The sequence below is a fragment of the Pogona vitticeps genome, chromosome 2 (genome assembly GCF_051106095.1).
Source record: "Pogona vitticeps strain Pit_001003342236 chromosome 2, PviZW2.1, whole genome shotgun sequence".
NCBI classification, from domain to species: Eukaryota; Metazoa; Chordata; class Lepidosauria; order Squamata; family Agamidae; genus Pogona; species Pogona vitticeps.
The window spans coordinates 80,371,473-80,388,985 of record NC_135784.1 but is presented as its reverse complement, the minus strand read 5'-3'; the positions used below and the strand labels follow the sequence as shown (position 1 = coordinate 80,388,985).

The 17,513-nt window shown below is 42.6% G+C and overlaps 1 protein-coding gene across 5 annotated transcripts in view; it reads left to right on the top strand.

Moving 5' to 3' along the window:
* Positions 1-386: 386 nt before the first annotated feature.
* Positions 387-17,513, top strand: part of LOC144586749 (uncharacterized) — a 35,277-nt gene continuing 18,150 nt past the window's right edge. The window contains exons 1-6 of one of the 5 annotated variants that reach the window (XR_013541762.1): positions 387-6,229; positions 7,066-7,201; positions 10,508-10,591; positions 13,252-13,299; positions 15,543-15,630; positions 15,980-16,215. Coding sequence is in view for 4 of the 5 variants with exons in the window: in XM_078385486.1 (XP_078241612.1) it covers positions 7,109-7,201; positions 10,508-10,591; positions 13,252-13,299; positions 15,543-15,630; positions 15,984-16,186 (516 nt within the window). In the remaining variant the exon portion in view is untranslated. The remainder of the gene's footprint in view (positions 6,230-7,065; positions 7,202-10,507; positions 10,592-13,251; positions 13,300-15,542; positions 15,631-15,979; positions 16,216-17,513) is intronic. The other 4 variants (XM_078385489.1, XM_078385487.1, XM_078385486.1 and 1 more) reach the window with 4 other exon arrangements.

Sequence of the window (17,513 nt, the reverse complement as noted above, 5' to 3'; positions counted from 1 at the left end):
ATTATTATTATTATTATTATTATTATTATTATTATTATTATTATTATTATTATTATTATTGAACTACAGCTGCCACAATACCACAGCAAATGGAACCAGTGGCTATGCTGGCAAGCAATTTTCTGATAGTTGTGGTCCAAAATTTTAACTTTTTTTCTCTCTGATCCTCACCATTGCAAAACTGGCAGGGGTCAGAAGTGGCCCCTTAAGCCCTTCTCTATATCTATAGGATTGCCCTGTTCACTATCTTTGCTGCAACAAACATAATGAGCTCACACTGAACAAATAATTATGCTTCAGCATTCATTTTGCCATGTTGTGAGAGATAGCATCTTCTCCTTCCAAGACTAACTTATTTGGTATCTTGTTGTTGTAATTAAATGAAAAATAATATTTTCCCTTCCTGCTTTGCAACCAGCTCATCAAAATATCTGAGAGTTATTTTGGGGATATATTGAGACTAAAATCCCTGTTATCTTATTTCCAAACATTTTACAGGGTTTTGTTCCCAGAAAACATGTAGGCATTAACAACACTGCATTAAATCTTTATTATGCCTATACCAGAAAAGCTGGCATCAAAATACTGTAGATATTTTGATCACTATCATGTTAAATTCCAGCACATAATGTACAAAAAAAGATGATAAATGATATACAGTATGAAGACACTCATATTCCAATTATAGTACTTTTCAAAAGCTCTGTGAATTTTTTCAAGCCATATCTTTATCCTATTTACTACAGTAAAATTATCATACATTGCTTACTTTCCGCATTATATCACAAAGTTTAGAAAGCTTACCTTTATTTGGCCTCAGTTTCCTTCCAATGGGTTAACCCCTGAGGATACTGCCATTTAAGGTTTGATATGCCCATTAGAATACCCAGTGCAGTATATTGGATAGAGTGATGGAATAGGACTCTGGAGACTAGGGTTAGAATCCCCACTCAGCAGTGAAAACTCACTGGAGGAGTGGAATGGACAAAACCACTCCTTAAATATCTCACTTACCTTGAAAGCCCTAATAGGGTTGCTATAACACAGTTCTGACTTGATGGCACGTAACAACAATCCTGATTATCATTATAGAAAATACTGAGATCAAATAAATCTGTCTTCCTCTTTTCCTGATCATCTCAATTCAAACTAGGACAGCAGGCATCAATGATCTTAGCCCACTGATTTTGCATCACCTCAACATACTGTATCATTCTACAAATGAGATAACCTCCATGTAGGAAAAAAATAGGCTGCATTAACAAAAGTATAGTTTTTCAATGATGTGAAGTACAAGTTGCCCTCTATTGAGCACTGGTTAGATCTCACCTAAAATATTGTGTCAAGTTTTGGACACTGCACATTAAGGAGGATTCAGACAAACTAGAACAGGTTCAGAAGAGGGCAAAAAGGATGATCAGGAGACTGGGGGGGTGGGGGAGCCTTATGAGGAAAGAATGAAAGAACTGGCCGTGTTTAGCTTTGACAAAAGGGGAGATATGATAGCACTTTCAAATACTGTACTTGAAAGGTAGTCATACAGAGGGGGGGCAGGATCTGTTCCCATGCAGTTTCTGGTGCTAACTAGAGTAGACTCATTGTATCAATTGCTAAATTGTAGGTGAATGTTTGTGTAAATCCAATTGATTCAGTGAGCCTCCTCTACTTGCAACCAGAAACTGCATTTTACTAATGGTCCCTCTTAGGCCCATTCCGATACTAGAATCATTGTGGTCTTGCTTGTTCATGTTATCTGTGTGCACAAGTACTCATCAAGATAATGAAGAGAAAGAACAGGATAATCAGATGCAAAGGAAGGACAAAGCAGGTTGCTTAAATCCCCTATTCCACAGGACTATTAAAGGGGCAGAATGAACCATCAGGCATCCTGTTCTGCATCTGATTTCTGCCCCTTTGATATTCTTGTGGAAAGGGGGATTTAAGCAACCTGCTTGATCTTTCTTCTGCAAAGCTGTTAAAGACATGGGAGACTTTTATGTTGTTGTCTCACTAAGAATGGGAAAACCGGTCCATGTCCCTTTCACCTGCATTCCACTAACTGAAAATCCTGAAAATGTTTCCTGAAAATGCTATTATCAAATTTTTTTTGAAAATTCTTCAAAAGCAAATTGAAATGCAATTTTCACCCATCTATACTGCACAATTCAAGAGGTATCACTATTTCTAGCATGAGGAAGACCATGTTGTGCCTGCCCACCATTGATGAGGAGGAAACTTTTAGAGAACAAAGATGATGAACCTAATTAAGCACTAACATGGTTCATTATGCAAGGACTTGAATCCAGACGTCTCAGAGTTAAGCACCCAGAGAACTGCACTTGTTTGGATGAATCTGAGTCCATGTTTCTTCTACATTTGATTTTCCTGCCCAGCTCTGAAGCTCTTACATAAATTTTGGAAAATTCTTATGAGATAAACTGAAACAAAGTTCTCCCCTATTCCTTCATATCTCTCTAAGAAGTAATAGTGATGTGTTAAAAATCAACTTCATTTGTTCATTAGATAGCTTGGATTTTTTTTCCTTTTGAAATGAAGAATGGTTGATTTCTTATCTTATTGTTCCCTCTAATCAATTCTGACTTATTGTGATCCTTTTCAGGGTTTTCTAAGTAACGAATACTCAGAAGTGGTTAACTATTTCCTTCTTCTTGGGAGATCCTTGGACTGTGAAGTTTTCCAAAGACTATACAGGCTGGTTCTACTCACAGGAGGCACAACGGGAAATCAAACTCTCAAACTCTGGTTCCACAGCAAGATACCTAAACCTATGTACCACATAAAAATACAGTATTATCCATAGAATATAATCTAGGCTCCAATAGATCCATATGAATTATTTAAAAAAAACATAGACCTTAAGCATGGTGTCCATGCACCTTAAACAGCTAGGAGCTAGTAAATACAGTAATTAACCTGTAGATGCTGGCTCCAGTAAGTGATTTCAATCTTTTTTCTGTTTTTCGAAACATTACATTTCTTCCTTGGATTTTATGAATGAAAAAACAACAGGCCATGTGTAATTTCCCTTTAATTAATATTCCTTTTCATGAAGAAAACTGAGATCGAGTTATTTTGGAGCAGCATCCTGGCACACACATTATTTTTATTACTGTGGGATTTTTCCTCAAGTGCCAAAAAAAATCCTGGTGCTCTCATAACAGTGTTGTGTACGTCCAAGTGAAGATTTCTGTATTGTGGTGGATGCTGATGTGAGATTCCTGTTTACTCCCCCCAATTGGGTCAATAAAAAGTGAAATAAGGAAGGAGAATGAAAGATACCCTGTGAGGTCTTCTTTCCCCATCTTTGGGACAACTCGGTTTGTGCAACCTCCCCCTCCATTTTATTTTCCTTGCTAACCTCTCCAGATGAATGTATTCATACATGCCCTAGCTAATCTAGCTTCTGCACCTGCCTTTCTGTGCTCTGGAGAAGCCTTCCTTACATTCCTTATCTATGCAGGTTCAGGGAGCAATAAGTTAAAAAAAAAGCATTCTCTTCTATGAATTGCGGTGTGGGAGCCATAGATCATTCGGTGTGAGTGAAATCAGGAAGCTGTCATTGTTTCCAGTACCAGCTGCACAGAATGGAAAGCCTAGCGCTATGTCAGGCCACAGGGAGCTACGTGTGCGTGTGTGTTCAGTTATTGTTGCTGGGGAATGAAATAGAGATCACCCTGAGCCTGACAAGACAAGCCTGTCTTTGCTTGTCTTGAGTAGCCTTCCCACCACTGCTGGCTGTGCCAACTTAAACTATTCCCCCCCTCCAACGCTGAAGGTGTTTCTGTGCTAGTAGTACTAATGCAAGATTTATTTCCACTCCTCCTATCTGGGTGCCTAATCAGTGGCCCAGTTCCATGGAGCAGATCTTTATCCTTTGGGTGTATTTGAAGAACCAAGCATGGTCTGGCAGTAGGTCATATACATCTTCTCTGTAGCTAGGACCAGGGAGCTCTACAAGGAGGACTGATTTCATCTCTTAGGGTGAAGCTGGTCTGTTTGGGCCCTTAAGCTGCAAAAGAGTCAATCAATATCAATGGACATAGGAATGGCAAGCAGGTGGTGTTGTGTGATGTTTTTGCTACACAAAAAGCAAGACAATCATGCTTGTATACTATAAGCCATAGGTCCATACAATTTCTTCACATCTGATAAAGGAGATATTTGGGAATTCACAAGGACATCTCTATGGGAGGAAATTCTGGAATGCTGGGTCCATATGTGAAGCTGCTAGGTGTGGATTCATGAAACTGGCCAATCTTACACACTACTGTCTAATCTGATGACATCAGCTCACTCAAAATATTGAGCAAAGGACTTTCCAAGCTGTGGAAAGGCTATGGGTAGAAACTGATGCCTCCTACATACAATTTAATTCAATTAAATTCAATTATGGGATCAGTGTGCTATCTTGAGGTAGGGTGGGGGATGCTATCTGCATTTGTAAGTGAACTGACTTGAATCCAACTTTCTATAATGAAATGTAGATTGGGATGCAGTTTTTTTTTTCTGTTTGAGCACTCCTCCAAGTATTGCAGTGCGGTTCTCTCCACAAAAATAAAATAACTAAAATTTGTATTAAAGTGTGCAGTGTATTATTAAAATGCATGCAAAATTCAGTGTGAAAAAGCATACAAAATGGTATTCTTGTGGACAGAGATAATGTTTAAAAATGATGTGAATTTTCATGCACGTAAAGAAAAGACTGTGCATGTTGATGAGAAAACAAGAGGGCAGAATGAATCATAAGAAAGAGATCACCACTCCCATCTCTGCTACCTTTGAAATGATCTAATATCTTGCAGAAATAGCAGGTAAAATGCAAAATAGTTCCTGATGACATCCCATTGCCCAAAAAAAAAAAACATCTATTCCTTCAGAGCAAGGATGTAGACCACAGGATCCCCCAGCTGTTGTAGGACATCTTCTGCCATCAACCCTGACTTGCCCAGCCAATGGTGAGGGACGGTGGGAGCTGCAGTCCAATAACATTGCATCTTCACACTTTGGAATGTGATAACAGCAGCTGTTTCAGGGAATGTAGTACTTATTGAGTCCTTTCAGTCTTCACAGTTCCCAGATACAAAGGCTTCAAGCTGCTTCCATTCCCTTTCCTTTCTAGAAGACAACAACAGCAAAAAGGAAGGCTGTATGTCTAGTACAATACCCTGTGGTATACATAGCTGGCTGGATGTCACTCTTAGGGATGTCCTACCATAGCTCAGTGGTAGAGCCTATGGTTTGCATGCAGAAGGTTCTAGGCTCAATTCCTGGCATTGCCAGTTAAGTGAGCAGGAAAGAGCTGAGGTGGGAAAGATCTCAGTTCGAGATCCTGGAATGCTCCTGGCAGTCAGAGCAGACAAGGCTGGGCCACTGGGACAAAAATCGGAGATTACTACGTTCCTGGTGGAATGGGGACTCTAGTGGAAAAAGAGAAGGATCTCCCATGCTTCCTGTTGTTCATGACAGTGGCCAACAAGGTGCTGAGACATCTACCTTGAGAGCCTGCCCTAAGCTTAACCCCTACTAGCCTGCTGGACTGTAATTTAGAAAAGTTTTGAGTCCCTGTGTGTCACTGTCAATTCAGACGTAAGGCAAAAGCCCCTAAAATTTTGCATGTGGGCTCAGAATCACTATGCATCATCTTATACCTAGAAGATCTTTCATTTTTTTTTCAAATAAGAGGAAACTTTCAAGAAATGAGAACCAGTCCTCTCTTGGATGCTGGGCTCATGTGTGAAAACACTGCCCTGTCTATTCATATTGTGGTGTCTGTCCTCTAACGAAACTGACTGTATTAGTACTGAACACGGGAACAAACGTCTGTCTCTGGTCGGGTTGGTGGTTGGGGCTTTTTCTTTTGCCTTTCTGTTAGTCTGTTACGAGATCCCAGCTGAGTTAAAAAGTGAACTTTAACTAGTTTCACTTGATGCTGCAGCTCGCGACTGCCATCACAAGATCAGAGCTAGACCAAGGCTCAATCTGCTTTCCGTGTCACTATTTGGAGTGGAGTGCAGATGGGCACCACAACTTGCGAAGCTCCTGAGATGAACATGTGTCGCTTTCAAAACGAGCTTTCTCCCCCCCACCTCCCCAAGGCAGGAAGAGGGTGACTCACTCAATCTCTCTTTTCTTCCTTCCCTCCCTCTCTAGCCTCAGATGCCTGGGTGTGCTGGGGTGCAGCAAGTGGAGGGACCCACGTTCTCGGCAGGTAAGCTCACTCCTGCCTTCCCCCTCCCTCTTTACTCCATTTAACAGGTGGGTGTCTAGTGTATGGTAGAAACCAGGCAATTGTCTTTGCTAGGAAGCTGCTGGAGTTCTTAAGGCATTCTTTATGCAGAAAAAGATTGAGGAGGAAGACCATTAAGGAATGGCAGACACGGCACCATTGCCTAGTGTTCCTGTCCCTTCAACACTGTAGGAAGCGGCCCCTTACTTAAAAGGTGTGGGGGGGTGGAGAACAGTGTGTTGCTGTAGGAGTTATGGCAACTATCTCCGAGTGCAACAAATGTCCAAGTTCTTCTGCACAAATCCCAGTGAGTTGCCTAATGTTGGTTTGTGTCTTGCTTCTCTCACTGAACCCCCCACAGCACCCATCTTCTGGAAGTTCTCACACAGGGTTGCCAAGGACACATGCACAAGATAATCCCCTTCTGCCATGAGTTCCTTTGGATTTCACATTACCTTCTCAGATGCCGGTCTTTCCTCCCCCCGTGCCATTCCTCTGTGTTGCACCTTATATGTCATCCTCTCCTAGCCACTATGGCCACAGTCGGAGAAGGCTAGTGCACTCGAAGAGTATTTATAAAGAATAGTTAAAGACGAGAGGGAAAAGTGGGGTGGCTGGATGAGATTTAGTGGAGATGCTGAAAGCCCCCAAAGGCTTGAATGTGCCGCAGATGTGATGGCCTGCTGCTTTCACCTGGTAGAGCTCGGTGGCAAAAAGTACCTATTGCTAATACAAGAAGTATGAAGGAGAGGGAGGAAAGAGACAATCTGCCTGCCTGGCCCTCTGAATCTCTCATTCTCTCTCATCTATTGCTTTAGAATACAGCAGAAAGAAAAGCCGTTGGAGAACTGGTGAAGTACCATGATTAATTCCGGAAAGTCAGTGGGCCAAGGACCAGCCCTTCCGACTGAGCTGCCGAAAAGAAAGCGAGGGCGGCCTAGAAAGCAGCCACAGGTAAATGTCTGCATCCTTAGTAGCTGTGCCTTTTCGCCACCTTAAAATTTATAGGCCACTCATGGCCATTCTTTGGTCATAACCAGGGTGGTGTTGAATGACTAAGACTGAAACTTTGAACTGCATGAGTAATTCTGGTTACATTTAATTTAGGGGGCCCAAATTATGTATGTATCTATGTCCTGTGTCTGTGTGCACGCTTATGCACATGCATGCAACGTATGTGCCTGTACCTGGGAAAGACATGGCAGAAACTTATTTGCCTGCTCTAGCATTGATCATTTTGGCCTAAAATAAACTGGGAAAGTCAGCACTGGTGCCAAGGGGCACTAGAAGCATGTTTTCCAACTCCAAAGAAGACTGGGGGTCATTTTAATTTATCATGAGTTCCTAAAACGACATTAAGTCTGAAACACCTGAGGAAATCTTGCATGGTAGTGAAGTGGCTTTTAATACTGAGCCAGTAGCTAAGATATTCCAAATAAGTTCCTTTCCCTTATAATGGTGGTCCAAGTCTGAAGAACGAGAGGAGAAAGGAAGAGTCTAGAGAGAAAGATGTGTAACAAAAATCAAAACATAGGAGTTGTAACACCTAAAATACTAACAGATTTATGTTATGTGTGAGTGTCTGTGGATTACCATTCACTTCCTTGACCGCTTAGAGGACAATAGTTAACAGATTTATATGTACTGACTACATGGAGGGAAGATGAGGTGGGGGGAGAAGTGAGATGGGGAAAAAAGGGTGGTGAGGGGCTTTTGAAATGACACCAGTTACAACCAGTCAAAGTGCTGTTTACATAGACATCCTGTTGTCAGCAGTCGGATGGTTGCGCAGAGACAGAATTACGTCAAGCAAATAACTTCTTTAATTACAAGTATATTGAAGATTTTGATGAATCTGGAGTACGTACACACACACACACACACACACACACACACACACACACACACACACACACACACACACACACACACACACACACACACACACACACACAATGTGCTTTAGAAAGCAGGATGTTTCCACTCCTCTTTGTGTGTGTGTGAACAGACAAAATCTTGCCTCAAATCTCTTTTTAGAATAGTCATGTACCACTTAAATCCATTAAGTCATTTACAGTAAAATGTAGGTAATATAAACATATATATTCACACATGTACACATATATCTGTTATCTGATATGTTGACTGTAATAAAGGAATTACTCAATTACATAAAAAGTGAACACATAGACACCCACCTGTCCAATAATAACTTTCCCTGGGTGTGAAACATGGCCCCATTCTATTCTGCAGACACCTCTCTCCACTGCTCAAAATGCCACATTACTCATATGCTTTATAACCCACTTGCTGTGCAACAAATATCTGTGTTGTTTGTCCTTTCAGCACCTCCTTGAAGACACCTGGGCCCACAGGGCCAAAAAAATGTCATTGGGCACTAGGCATTGTGCAGCCAATGGATCAAGCTATATCCTAACCCCCAAGTATACCCATATTTCCTGGAGTTCACTTAGGGTGCATTTGGTGGACATCACTGACAGGTGTTCCTGTGATGAAGTATACGCGCCAGAAAGGCCCATGTTAGCCTACACCTTTTAGGAGAAGAAACTGAAATCTATCTCCATTATTTAATAAACTTTGTATTATAATAATGAATCTGCCGTGATGCTTTCCTGCCTTCTTTCCTTCCTGGCAAATGTTAATATTCTCTTGATGCTGCTTTGATTTATTCAAATATTCTCCCATTATTTGACAACTAGGCTGGACAGTGATGTTTAATTTCAACATATGGTATCTGTGAGTTGATTCTCTGCAGTATTTGGCCACTGAAGTTCAGGGATCATTTGATACTTGACAGTATGGATAATGGAGGCAGGGATTGCCAGACCCTTCCAACAAAATCTGTCCAAGAACATCTGCAGGGCACAAACGGCAAAGCATTCTGTGGGCATGTTTTTAAGAGTGTTATACACACTTCGTGGGGAGCAGTGTTGGGCTTCATTACCGCACATTGGGCATGGAAAATGGCAATGCCAGCTCCACCATGAGGCTGACTGAGGGGTTCCCCTCAGGCAGTAAATGTTGGGTGGCATGGAGGAGGCAACTGGGTGGCATGGAGGGGGCAATGGGCCTTTCCCTTCTTTTGGAAGATGGGGCTGACTTCTCCACTTCTTCATAAACTCACCCACTTCCATCCCACAGGTGATGATGGAGGCTACTGACCCATCACTACTGTTGAAGTAAGATCCATTTACCAGCCTGGTTCCCTTTTTCAGGTGGGTGGGTGGGGTTGGAAACACTATTGTACCTTTTGCCCTAAATATCCTAGTATTTTGTGCGGGTCCTAGCATTTCCATAGCATCGCCCTCCTCCCTCCGCAGCTATGCAATGCAGTGGAAAATCAGTAGTGATGGAGAAAATGTTCTTCTCTTTGAGAACTCTTGATAAAATTCCAAAGAACTTGGGATTCCCAGAAGATAACTTGGAAATTCCACTTTATTTAACAATGTTTGACGGTTTAACCCCAGCAGTATTTAATATCAGTATCTTGAAATTGACACATAATTGTCACATATATTTGACAGGTGGCTGCTTTATGTGATTTTGTTATTTTAAGCTTGCTAAATTCAGAGATGGCAAGTGCTCTGAAGCACCTGAATTTTGAACTATTTTTTAAAATGCACCATTAAAATGCGGATTCAATATATATTTCTTTTAAAGTCTGCTTGGAGAAAATATAAAATTGGCCACATTTCTGGTACTCATGAATATTTGCTTCAGAACTCTTCCACATTAATTTGCTTCTGATTGTGTGTGTGTGTATGTGTGCATGCGCGCATGCATGTGCACTCGTTCTCGTCATGCTCACTTTAAAAAGTGCTGCTTCTTAACTGGAAACAATTACTTTTCTTCCCCTGAATGAAAAATCTGGCCTGCCTTTTTTAATTTTGGAAAAGTGTTCTTTTTCTTAAAACCTGATGTACATACAAATAAGACAAAACTTGATCTGTATTTGAACAAATACCACTGTAAGAAATCAGTCAGCTATCATTCTAAGACTTACCAACCAATTTTGAAGCTTAAATTTCAGTATTTTGTTATTTATTCTTTAGTGAAGAGTTTGTTCTCAAGACACACTGAGGTTGCAGCAATTGGATTACTTAACTTCTTGCCTGCACTGGCTGAATTTGTTTCCTTTTCTTTTCTGATGTTTCTTCATTGTATTCTATTCTAAATCCTACCTTTCTAGCACCTTTTCTTTGTGCTGTAGGAGTAAATTCTCTTACTTTGTCCAACCAGGATCCTGCTGGGCCATTGCCACCGAAGAAACCACGTGGAAGGCCAAAAGGAAGCAAGAAGTTGAATACTGGTAGTGGACAGATGGTGAGTGAATGAGTGGCAGGCAGGGGAAGCTGGTGCCCATTGGGATTGGTGGGGTGGAAGGCTCAGCAGCCAACTTATAAGCAGAGCCAGGAATGATTGGCAGAGCTCAGATAATAGTAAGTATTCATACACTCAGGCACACACCGGTCAACTCTCCCTGTCTGTCTGTCTGTCTGTCTGTCTGTCTGTCTGTCTGTCTGTCTGTCTGTCTGTCTGTCTGTCTCACTCACTCACTCACTCTCTCTCTCTCTCTCTCTCTCTCTCACACACACACACACACACACACACACACACACACACACACACACACACACACACACACACACACAAGAAGCAGGCTAGCATGCACTCACATGAACACAGAGAAGAAGGCAGGAGGAGGATAGCCGGGAGTATCCTGAGCCGGTGATAGGGCGGTGTTTCATTTGCCCTAATGAACCAATGTCTGCTGGTGGCGGAAGGATCTCAGGCAGCTCATTACTTCCTGGAGAAGGAGAAACAGAAGTGGGGAGAAGGTCTCCTTAGACCCTTTGGCTTCTTCTCCTGTCTAGCTCTATTTAAAGCTTTCAAAGTGATCAAATGCCATACATCCTAGGGACAGTCTGTCAAATCACTGGCCTCATGTTATGTACCCTGACTGGTAGCAGCTCCCCAGGGTTTGGCCAAGAGCCTCTCTAGCCCTACCTGAAGATGCCATGGATTGAACCCGGGGCTCTCTCCATTGAGAGTGAGTGCTTTGTCATGGAAGCCTGGCCTTTCGGTTCATGCCTCTAATCACCAAGCTCTATTGCTGCTTACAGGTAACCCACCTAGCCATCAAACTCTTTGCCTCCCTGCTGCTTTTGTTGTCCAGCTGTTCAGTTCCTCATTCTCTGCTATCATCATTCATACCCTCCTCTGACATCCCAAGCTTCAGTCCTGGTTTGGGCAAGACTCCCTCTACATTCTGGTTCATGGTCTTCCTCTTCTCTCTTATTTTCCCTTATTCCTCACATTTGTTCCATGATGCCAAGTTGGAGTCCTCTGATTTTTCATGTCAAAGATGGTTCTTTATCACACTCATGGCCCTTGTCTTTCTGGGTGCACCCATATGGATCCTGCTTACTTACTAACATGCTTACTACAATTCTCACCTGGGTCATTTAACGCTAGGTTCAGGTGTTGTTCCCTTTGGTCTATTAATGCGGTCTCATCCCCTTCCAAGGGCTGCTCTTCATCTACAGTATGTCCTTTGGGAGATCCTAATGAATAAAGCCATTCTCTGGCTGGTACCTTTCCGCACCTGTCGGAAGGCTCACATAAGCTTCCTACACCATGTCTATGTCATCCCAACCCATTTCCTCAGACCAGTGTCAGCATTTGAGAGCTGCCACAGCCCCTGAGCCTGAAGGCCTTGTTTGACTCCCACTACCACCCACCCAGTCCTCCTTGTCTTTAGCAGTCACTCTAAGCAATGCTACACAGGTGGATCCGGCCTTCTTTCCCTCTTTTACACTGACCCAGCTGCTTCATGCTTCACATTTTTCTGGCTTTTTCAGTGGATAGACATAGACATCTTTTGCTGCCTGGAGCACTGCCATTACAGACAGATCATAGAACCCTAGAATAATGAAATGATTCATTACTGAAGTCACTGAGGGGGGAGGAGGTTGGCCAGAGAACATTTTCCCCATGGCACCCTTGAACCTGCAGCCAGTCCTCCTTTCCCTCACGCTCATTCTTTCCTCAGTCCCATTCTTCTCCACTTTAATTACCTTGTTAGCAGTACATTTTTGGGATTGCCCCAGTGCCTCTTTGGATTCTCAGAATGTTACTTTTCAGAATAAATTCATTCTTCTCGTTTGTTGCAGTGTTTGAAAGGAACCCCGTTGTTGTTATGTTGCAGTGTTGAACAAAGCACTTATGTTACTTTTTCTGTTGCTAATTACTTTTTCATTATTTTATGTTATTTTGGAGTGGGGAGTTTTTAGGATTAATAGAACAGTGGCATAAAAATTCCTGCCAAATGCCTCTAAAATGCCTTAAAATTCCTTTTAAAGTAACTAATGAAAGTAACTATATGATGCTCATTACACCATTAAAGTAAGTTCATTCTTTTTGAAAAAAATAACCTTGTTGTGTACTCAGTACCCTGAAATATATCTACTTATTGAGTTTCACTGAAAACAAGACAGGAGCTTATGTATTATTTTTTGCTGCAAAGAATGCATTAGGTCTTATTTTCACAGAATTTTTTTTAAAAAAATTATGTACAACAATCTACATTTATTCAAATAGTCATGTCATCTTCTTCTGGTTGCTGCACAGTGGTGGAGGGTGGGGTTTCACTTAACTGGGGCTTAATTTTGGGGTAGGGCTTATATTACAAGCATCCTGAAAAATCATACCAGGACTTATTTTCAGGTTAGGTCTTATTTTCGGGGAAACAGGGTATTACCCTAGTTATGTAACTTGTAACATTATTTTACTGGCCACATCATTTGCCACCTCTCCCCCACACATACACACACACACCTCTCCCCAATAAATTGGCTTTTCTTCATGAACCACTAGCTTCTACCCACCAAGAAGATCTGATGTTTAGGGCTTTGGTTGGAAAGACAGGGTGCTGCCCAATGGGGAGATTGTGCTGCTGGTGATTTGTTTCTTCTTTATTACAGGTGCACACCATGGCTGAAAAAAAGCCCAGGGGAAGACCACGGAAATGGGTGAGTTGTGTGGAATCAAAGTCATCTTACATTTTTCCCCTTCCAGCAGCACATGGCATTCTACAGAAGCCTCAGGGCCAGTTGCCTCAGCCCCTCTCACTGTATTACTGAAAGCAAATGACATCTTGGAAGTGGGCCACAGGACCAGCCCTACCATCAGGCAGAGTGAGGCGGTTACCTGGGGTGGCAGATTCTGGGTAGTGAAGAGGGGGCAGAAAGTAGGCCTTCCTCCTCCGGTTGAGGGACAGAGCAGTTTGTTTCTTGGCTCCCTGGCGTATGTCCCTCAGGTGTGAAGGGAGATGCTGGTACTTCATCAGTGATAAAGCAAACACCAACCCCCAATCTACTTCACTTCTGTGATTGGGGGAGGCAACATCTTATCCTTTCTTTGGGGTAACAACATGTCTTGATGGGTAGGCTCTGAGAAAAGAAAAGCCTGGAATGCCTGTATCTTCTTCAGGACATCTGATGTCACTCCCTGTCAACAGGACCTCCCAGCTTGCAAGTCCAACAAGTAGGATCTGGGGAGCAAACATTATCATCAACCCGACAATGAACTGCCACTGTTTCCTGACCTCAGGAGGCATCCATGGCTCTGCTCTTAGTCCTGAGGCCATTCTCCTGCTTCAGTAAAGAGGCTTTCCTAATCTGGCTACCTTTGGAAGGCTTGGATTACAGTTCCCATAGGTGGTCATGGTAGCTTGGAATAATGGATATTGTCGTCCAACATGCCTCAAAGTTGCAAAGTTAAGGAACATACCATCACCATCACTCAGTCTTCCCAAATTTTCTAACCTTAGCTGAAATCCTTACTATAGCCAAGAAAGAGACAAATTTCCTCAGGAATATTATGTTGTGTTGAAGTATCTCTACAAAGTATTTTAAGGGGTTTGGTTTTGAATGGGTCACTAAAAGTCATTAACATTACAAAAGACCTGCTCCTCATTTTGTTCATGGGACCCAATCTTGCTATCTGCATTATCAGACTCTATTTTGGAGGGTAACCAAAGAGACTTTCATCATGAGTGCTGCTGATCTACATTATTAATAAGACTAAAGATGTTTCTCGGAGTATATGATCTGTTGCTATCTTTCCATAATCCTCTCCCCTCCCTGCAGCTCAAAACAACTTGTTTATAGATTAGTTTGCCATCTGCACAGCTACTATCAATTAGAAACAGAATGCCCAATGGCTAAATGTTTTGTCTGCAAGATATTTATAACCTTGCCTTCCCAGAATGGTAAAGGCAACTCAAACTTCAAAAAAAAAAAAGAAAAGAAAAGAAACAAAAGAAAAGAAGAAAACATCACTAAAAATGCTAAGAGCAGGAGGTGAGTTGGCTGCTTACAGTGGCTAACTGTACTGCACCTGTTGACATAGGCTGCCCTGTGGTTAAACTGCCAGCAATACAGCGTCGGGAGGAAAAGAATATCTCAGCTGTGACTCACGGCATTGCCTTGCAACTGTTTAGTGTATCTAACACACGACCGACCGGAGACAGTGAGGGCTCTGGAGCAGAAGAAGAGGCTTGCTGTAGCTTGGTCTGAGCTCTGCTAGTCTGGGGCGTCCTGCGCTGTGGTCCAAGGTTAGCAGGACCTTCATGCATCCCAAAGGCACAATTAAAACAACAGAGGGCAATGCTGAAGGATGGGGGCATTCTCTGAAGTGTCTATTCCATGCTCAAGAGATATTCCTTTCTTTGGGTGAGAATAAATGTAACGCAATAACGCATGGCTTTGTTAGACTCCATATAGACAACTATGATTTGCCCTGTGTGAGACTGCCTTCAAAAAGTGTTTGGCAATATTGATCATGCAAAAACGTTACCATCATATTGTTGACTAGACCAGTGACAGGGGACATGTCACTCTCTTACTACAGCAGCTTCACTGTTTCTGGGCACAATTTTAGAGTGCTGCTTATGACCAATAAACTCTTCTGCAGCTTGGACCCAAGATAGCTGTCCAAAGAGCCAGAATTCCCTCTGAAAACCTTCCTTGGCTCTGCAATCTTTGGGGAAATGCCTTCTTTCAGTACAGCTATCCTCACAGGCACATATCGGAAGGAACCAAGATAGTGGCTGCTCCCAGGCTGTAAAACCCCCTTTCTCTCCAGACAAGGCTAGCCTCCACTGTTGTTTTCTGATGATGGACAAAGCCCTTTGTATTCAGGCAAGAGTTGGAGACTGATCAGTTGTCTTTATGTTGTTTTACACTAATAGATATTTATATTTCTCTTGCAGCTTATTGTCCAGGAGGATGCATATCAAAAAGCTGGTACTGAAGGGAGAATCAACCCAAGTTCTGCTACTGCATGCCCTACCACTGAAGGTTTGTGGCATCAAAGAGCAGCTTTTGAAAGTAATATTAGAAGTGGCCCTTGCATGGGACAGATGGAAGTGGCCTAGCCCATTGCAGGAAGTGTTCCACTAACTGTTTCTTATGGAAAGGGCCTAAAGTAAGAAGAAAGGAACTGTGTATCTTCTCCCCGCATACTGTTAAGTTTTTCAATCATCTTACGTACCTCGTAAGCTGGTGACTGTCGAACAGCCAAGCACGGCATCGATTTCTAAGAAAGTACGCCGCGATGCCACTTGATAAATGCTGGGGTATTTAACCTCACTTGTTTGAGTCCATTTCCTTTCCTATTCCTGCTGTCATGTCATTTCTCACCACTAAGGCAGACAGTGACATCAGCACCGCCACAGACTCCTTTGTGATGGCCTCGCTTCCTGCCCAGAGCTCTGTCAAATCTGTATCTTCTGTAGAGACTTCATGCCACTTGAAACAACAGCTACCGCCTGTTGCGCTTCCGCCTTCTGCTCAAATAACCACACTTATACCTGCCTGCCTGCCCTCCTACAGCATCCTATCCTGTGCCACCTGATAAGAAAGGTGAAAGATTAAAGCAGTGATGTGAGTACAAGAATAGGTCTGTGAGAAATGTGACATTTTAATACGGTTTGCTTAGAATTCAGGGAGAAATGATTGGTTGGTAGCTCCTCCTTTCTCTGTGAGAAGGCAGAGATTTAAAACAACAGAGATGCTTGATGATCACTGCACTCCACAGTGCATAAAGCTAGGAGAATTTGGTGACACAATGCAACTGCTGCAGCACAGGCTGCTTATCAGCCAGGAAGTCAAGGCCAGCTTCAAGGACCGCAGCACAGCAAAAGGCCATCTAGCTGGTGCCCTCTGACATCCATCTGGTTTGTCTCTCCTATACAGGTTTACTGTTTCTTTAGAAGTCTGGCAAGCAGGCAGCAGTAGAGGTGCGGTGGCCTGGATTGAGGTTTTGGGAGCTGTCCAGCATTTTTATCTTCCTGCAGTACTTTAATGCACATGTTTTTGGGGGGGGGGGCAGCTTTTTATTAAAATACCCACTAGGCTGTTTTTATGGGCCCTGGCCCATTCCTGGAGTATGGCCATTCCTTGGCCAAGCAAAAGAAGTGAACAATTGCTCCCAGATGACTCCAGGGGTGGTAGTTTGCATTTTTAATCCATCACAAGTCCCCCCCATCCCACTACTAGACCATTAAACACTTCAAAATACCCATTCTTCACAAGCAAAACTGAAGCTATATCCAGTTTTTTTTTGTGCGTGCACACGCGCATGTGTCTGCACGCATGTATGTGTGTGGTGTGTACACACCTCCAAGTTGCCTTCCTGCCCTCGTGTACTGCTCCAAAGCCCTGAGGGGATATCAGCATTGAAGAGCTTAGAAACATGACTTTTTTTGAGCTCCAGTTTCTCTGCCATGTGAATGGGGAGATTATTATTTTGTCGCTTTCATTATTATGAACAATACTGTCATTTTAGTGCTCTATTTAAATCATACTGTATCTAATAACTTTGTAAAGATTCCCAGAATATCCAGTCCAAGATGGTCATTGGCCATCTTGGCTGGACTATTCAGCCAGCAGTACTCCAGAACAGGAAAATCTCCAAATTCTGTTAACAACAGCAATACGGTGACACTGCCATCTGGCAAATTCAGGTGAGAGAATATTGATAGGCAGGGGAGGAATGGCCCAGTTCTAGTAGAGAAGTAGAGCTTCCAAATGTGTTAGGTCCACAGCAGCTTCCTGGTTCTAGTAACAATCAGAGGCATGTAATTCATGGAGGTAAACTGAGCTTTTTTTATGATGTGTGCCTGCAATATCCATCTTCAATCCATGTCTGGTAAAGTTCCTGGATAGTTTTCCCTTTTGTT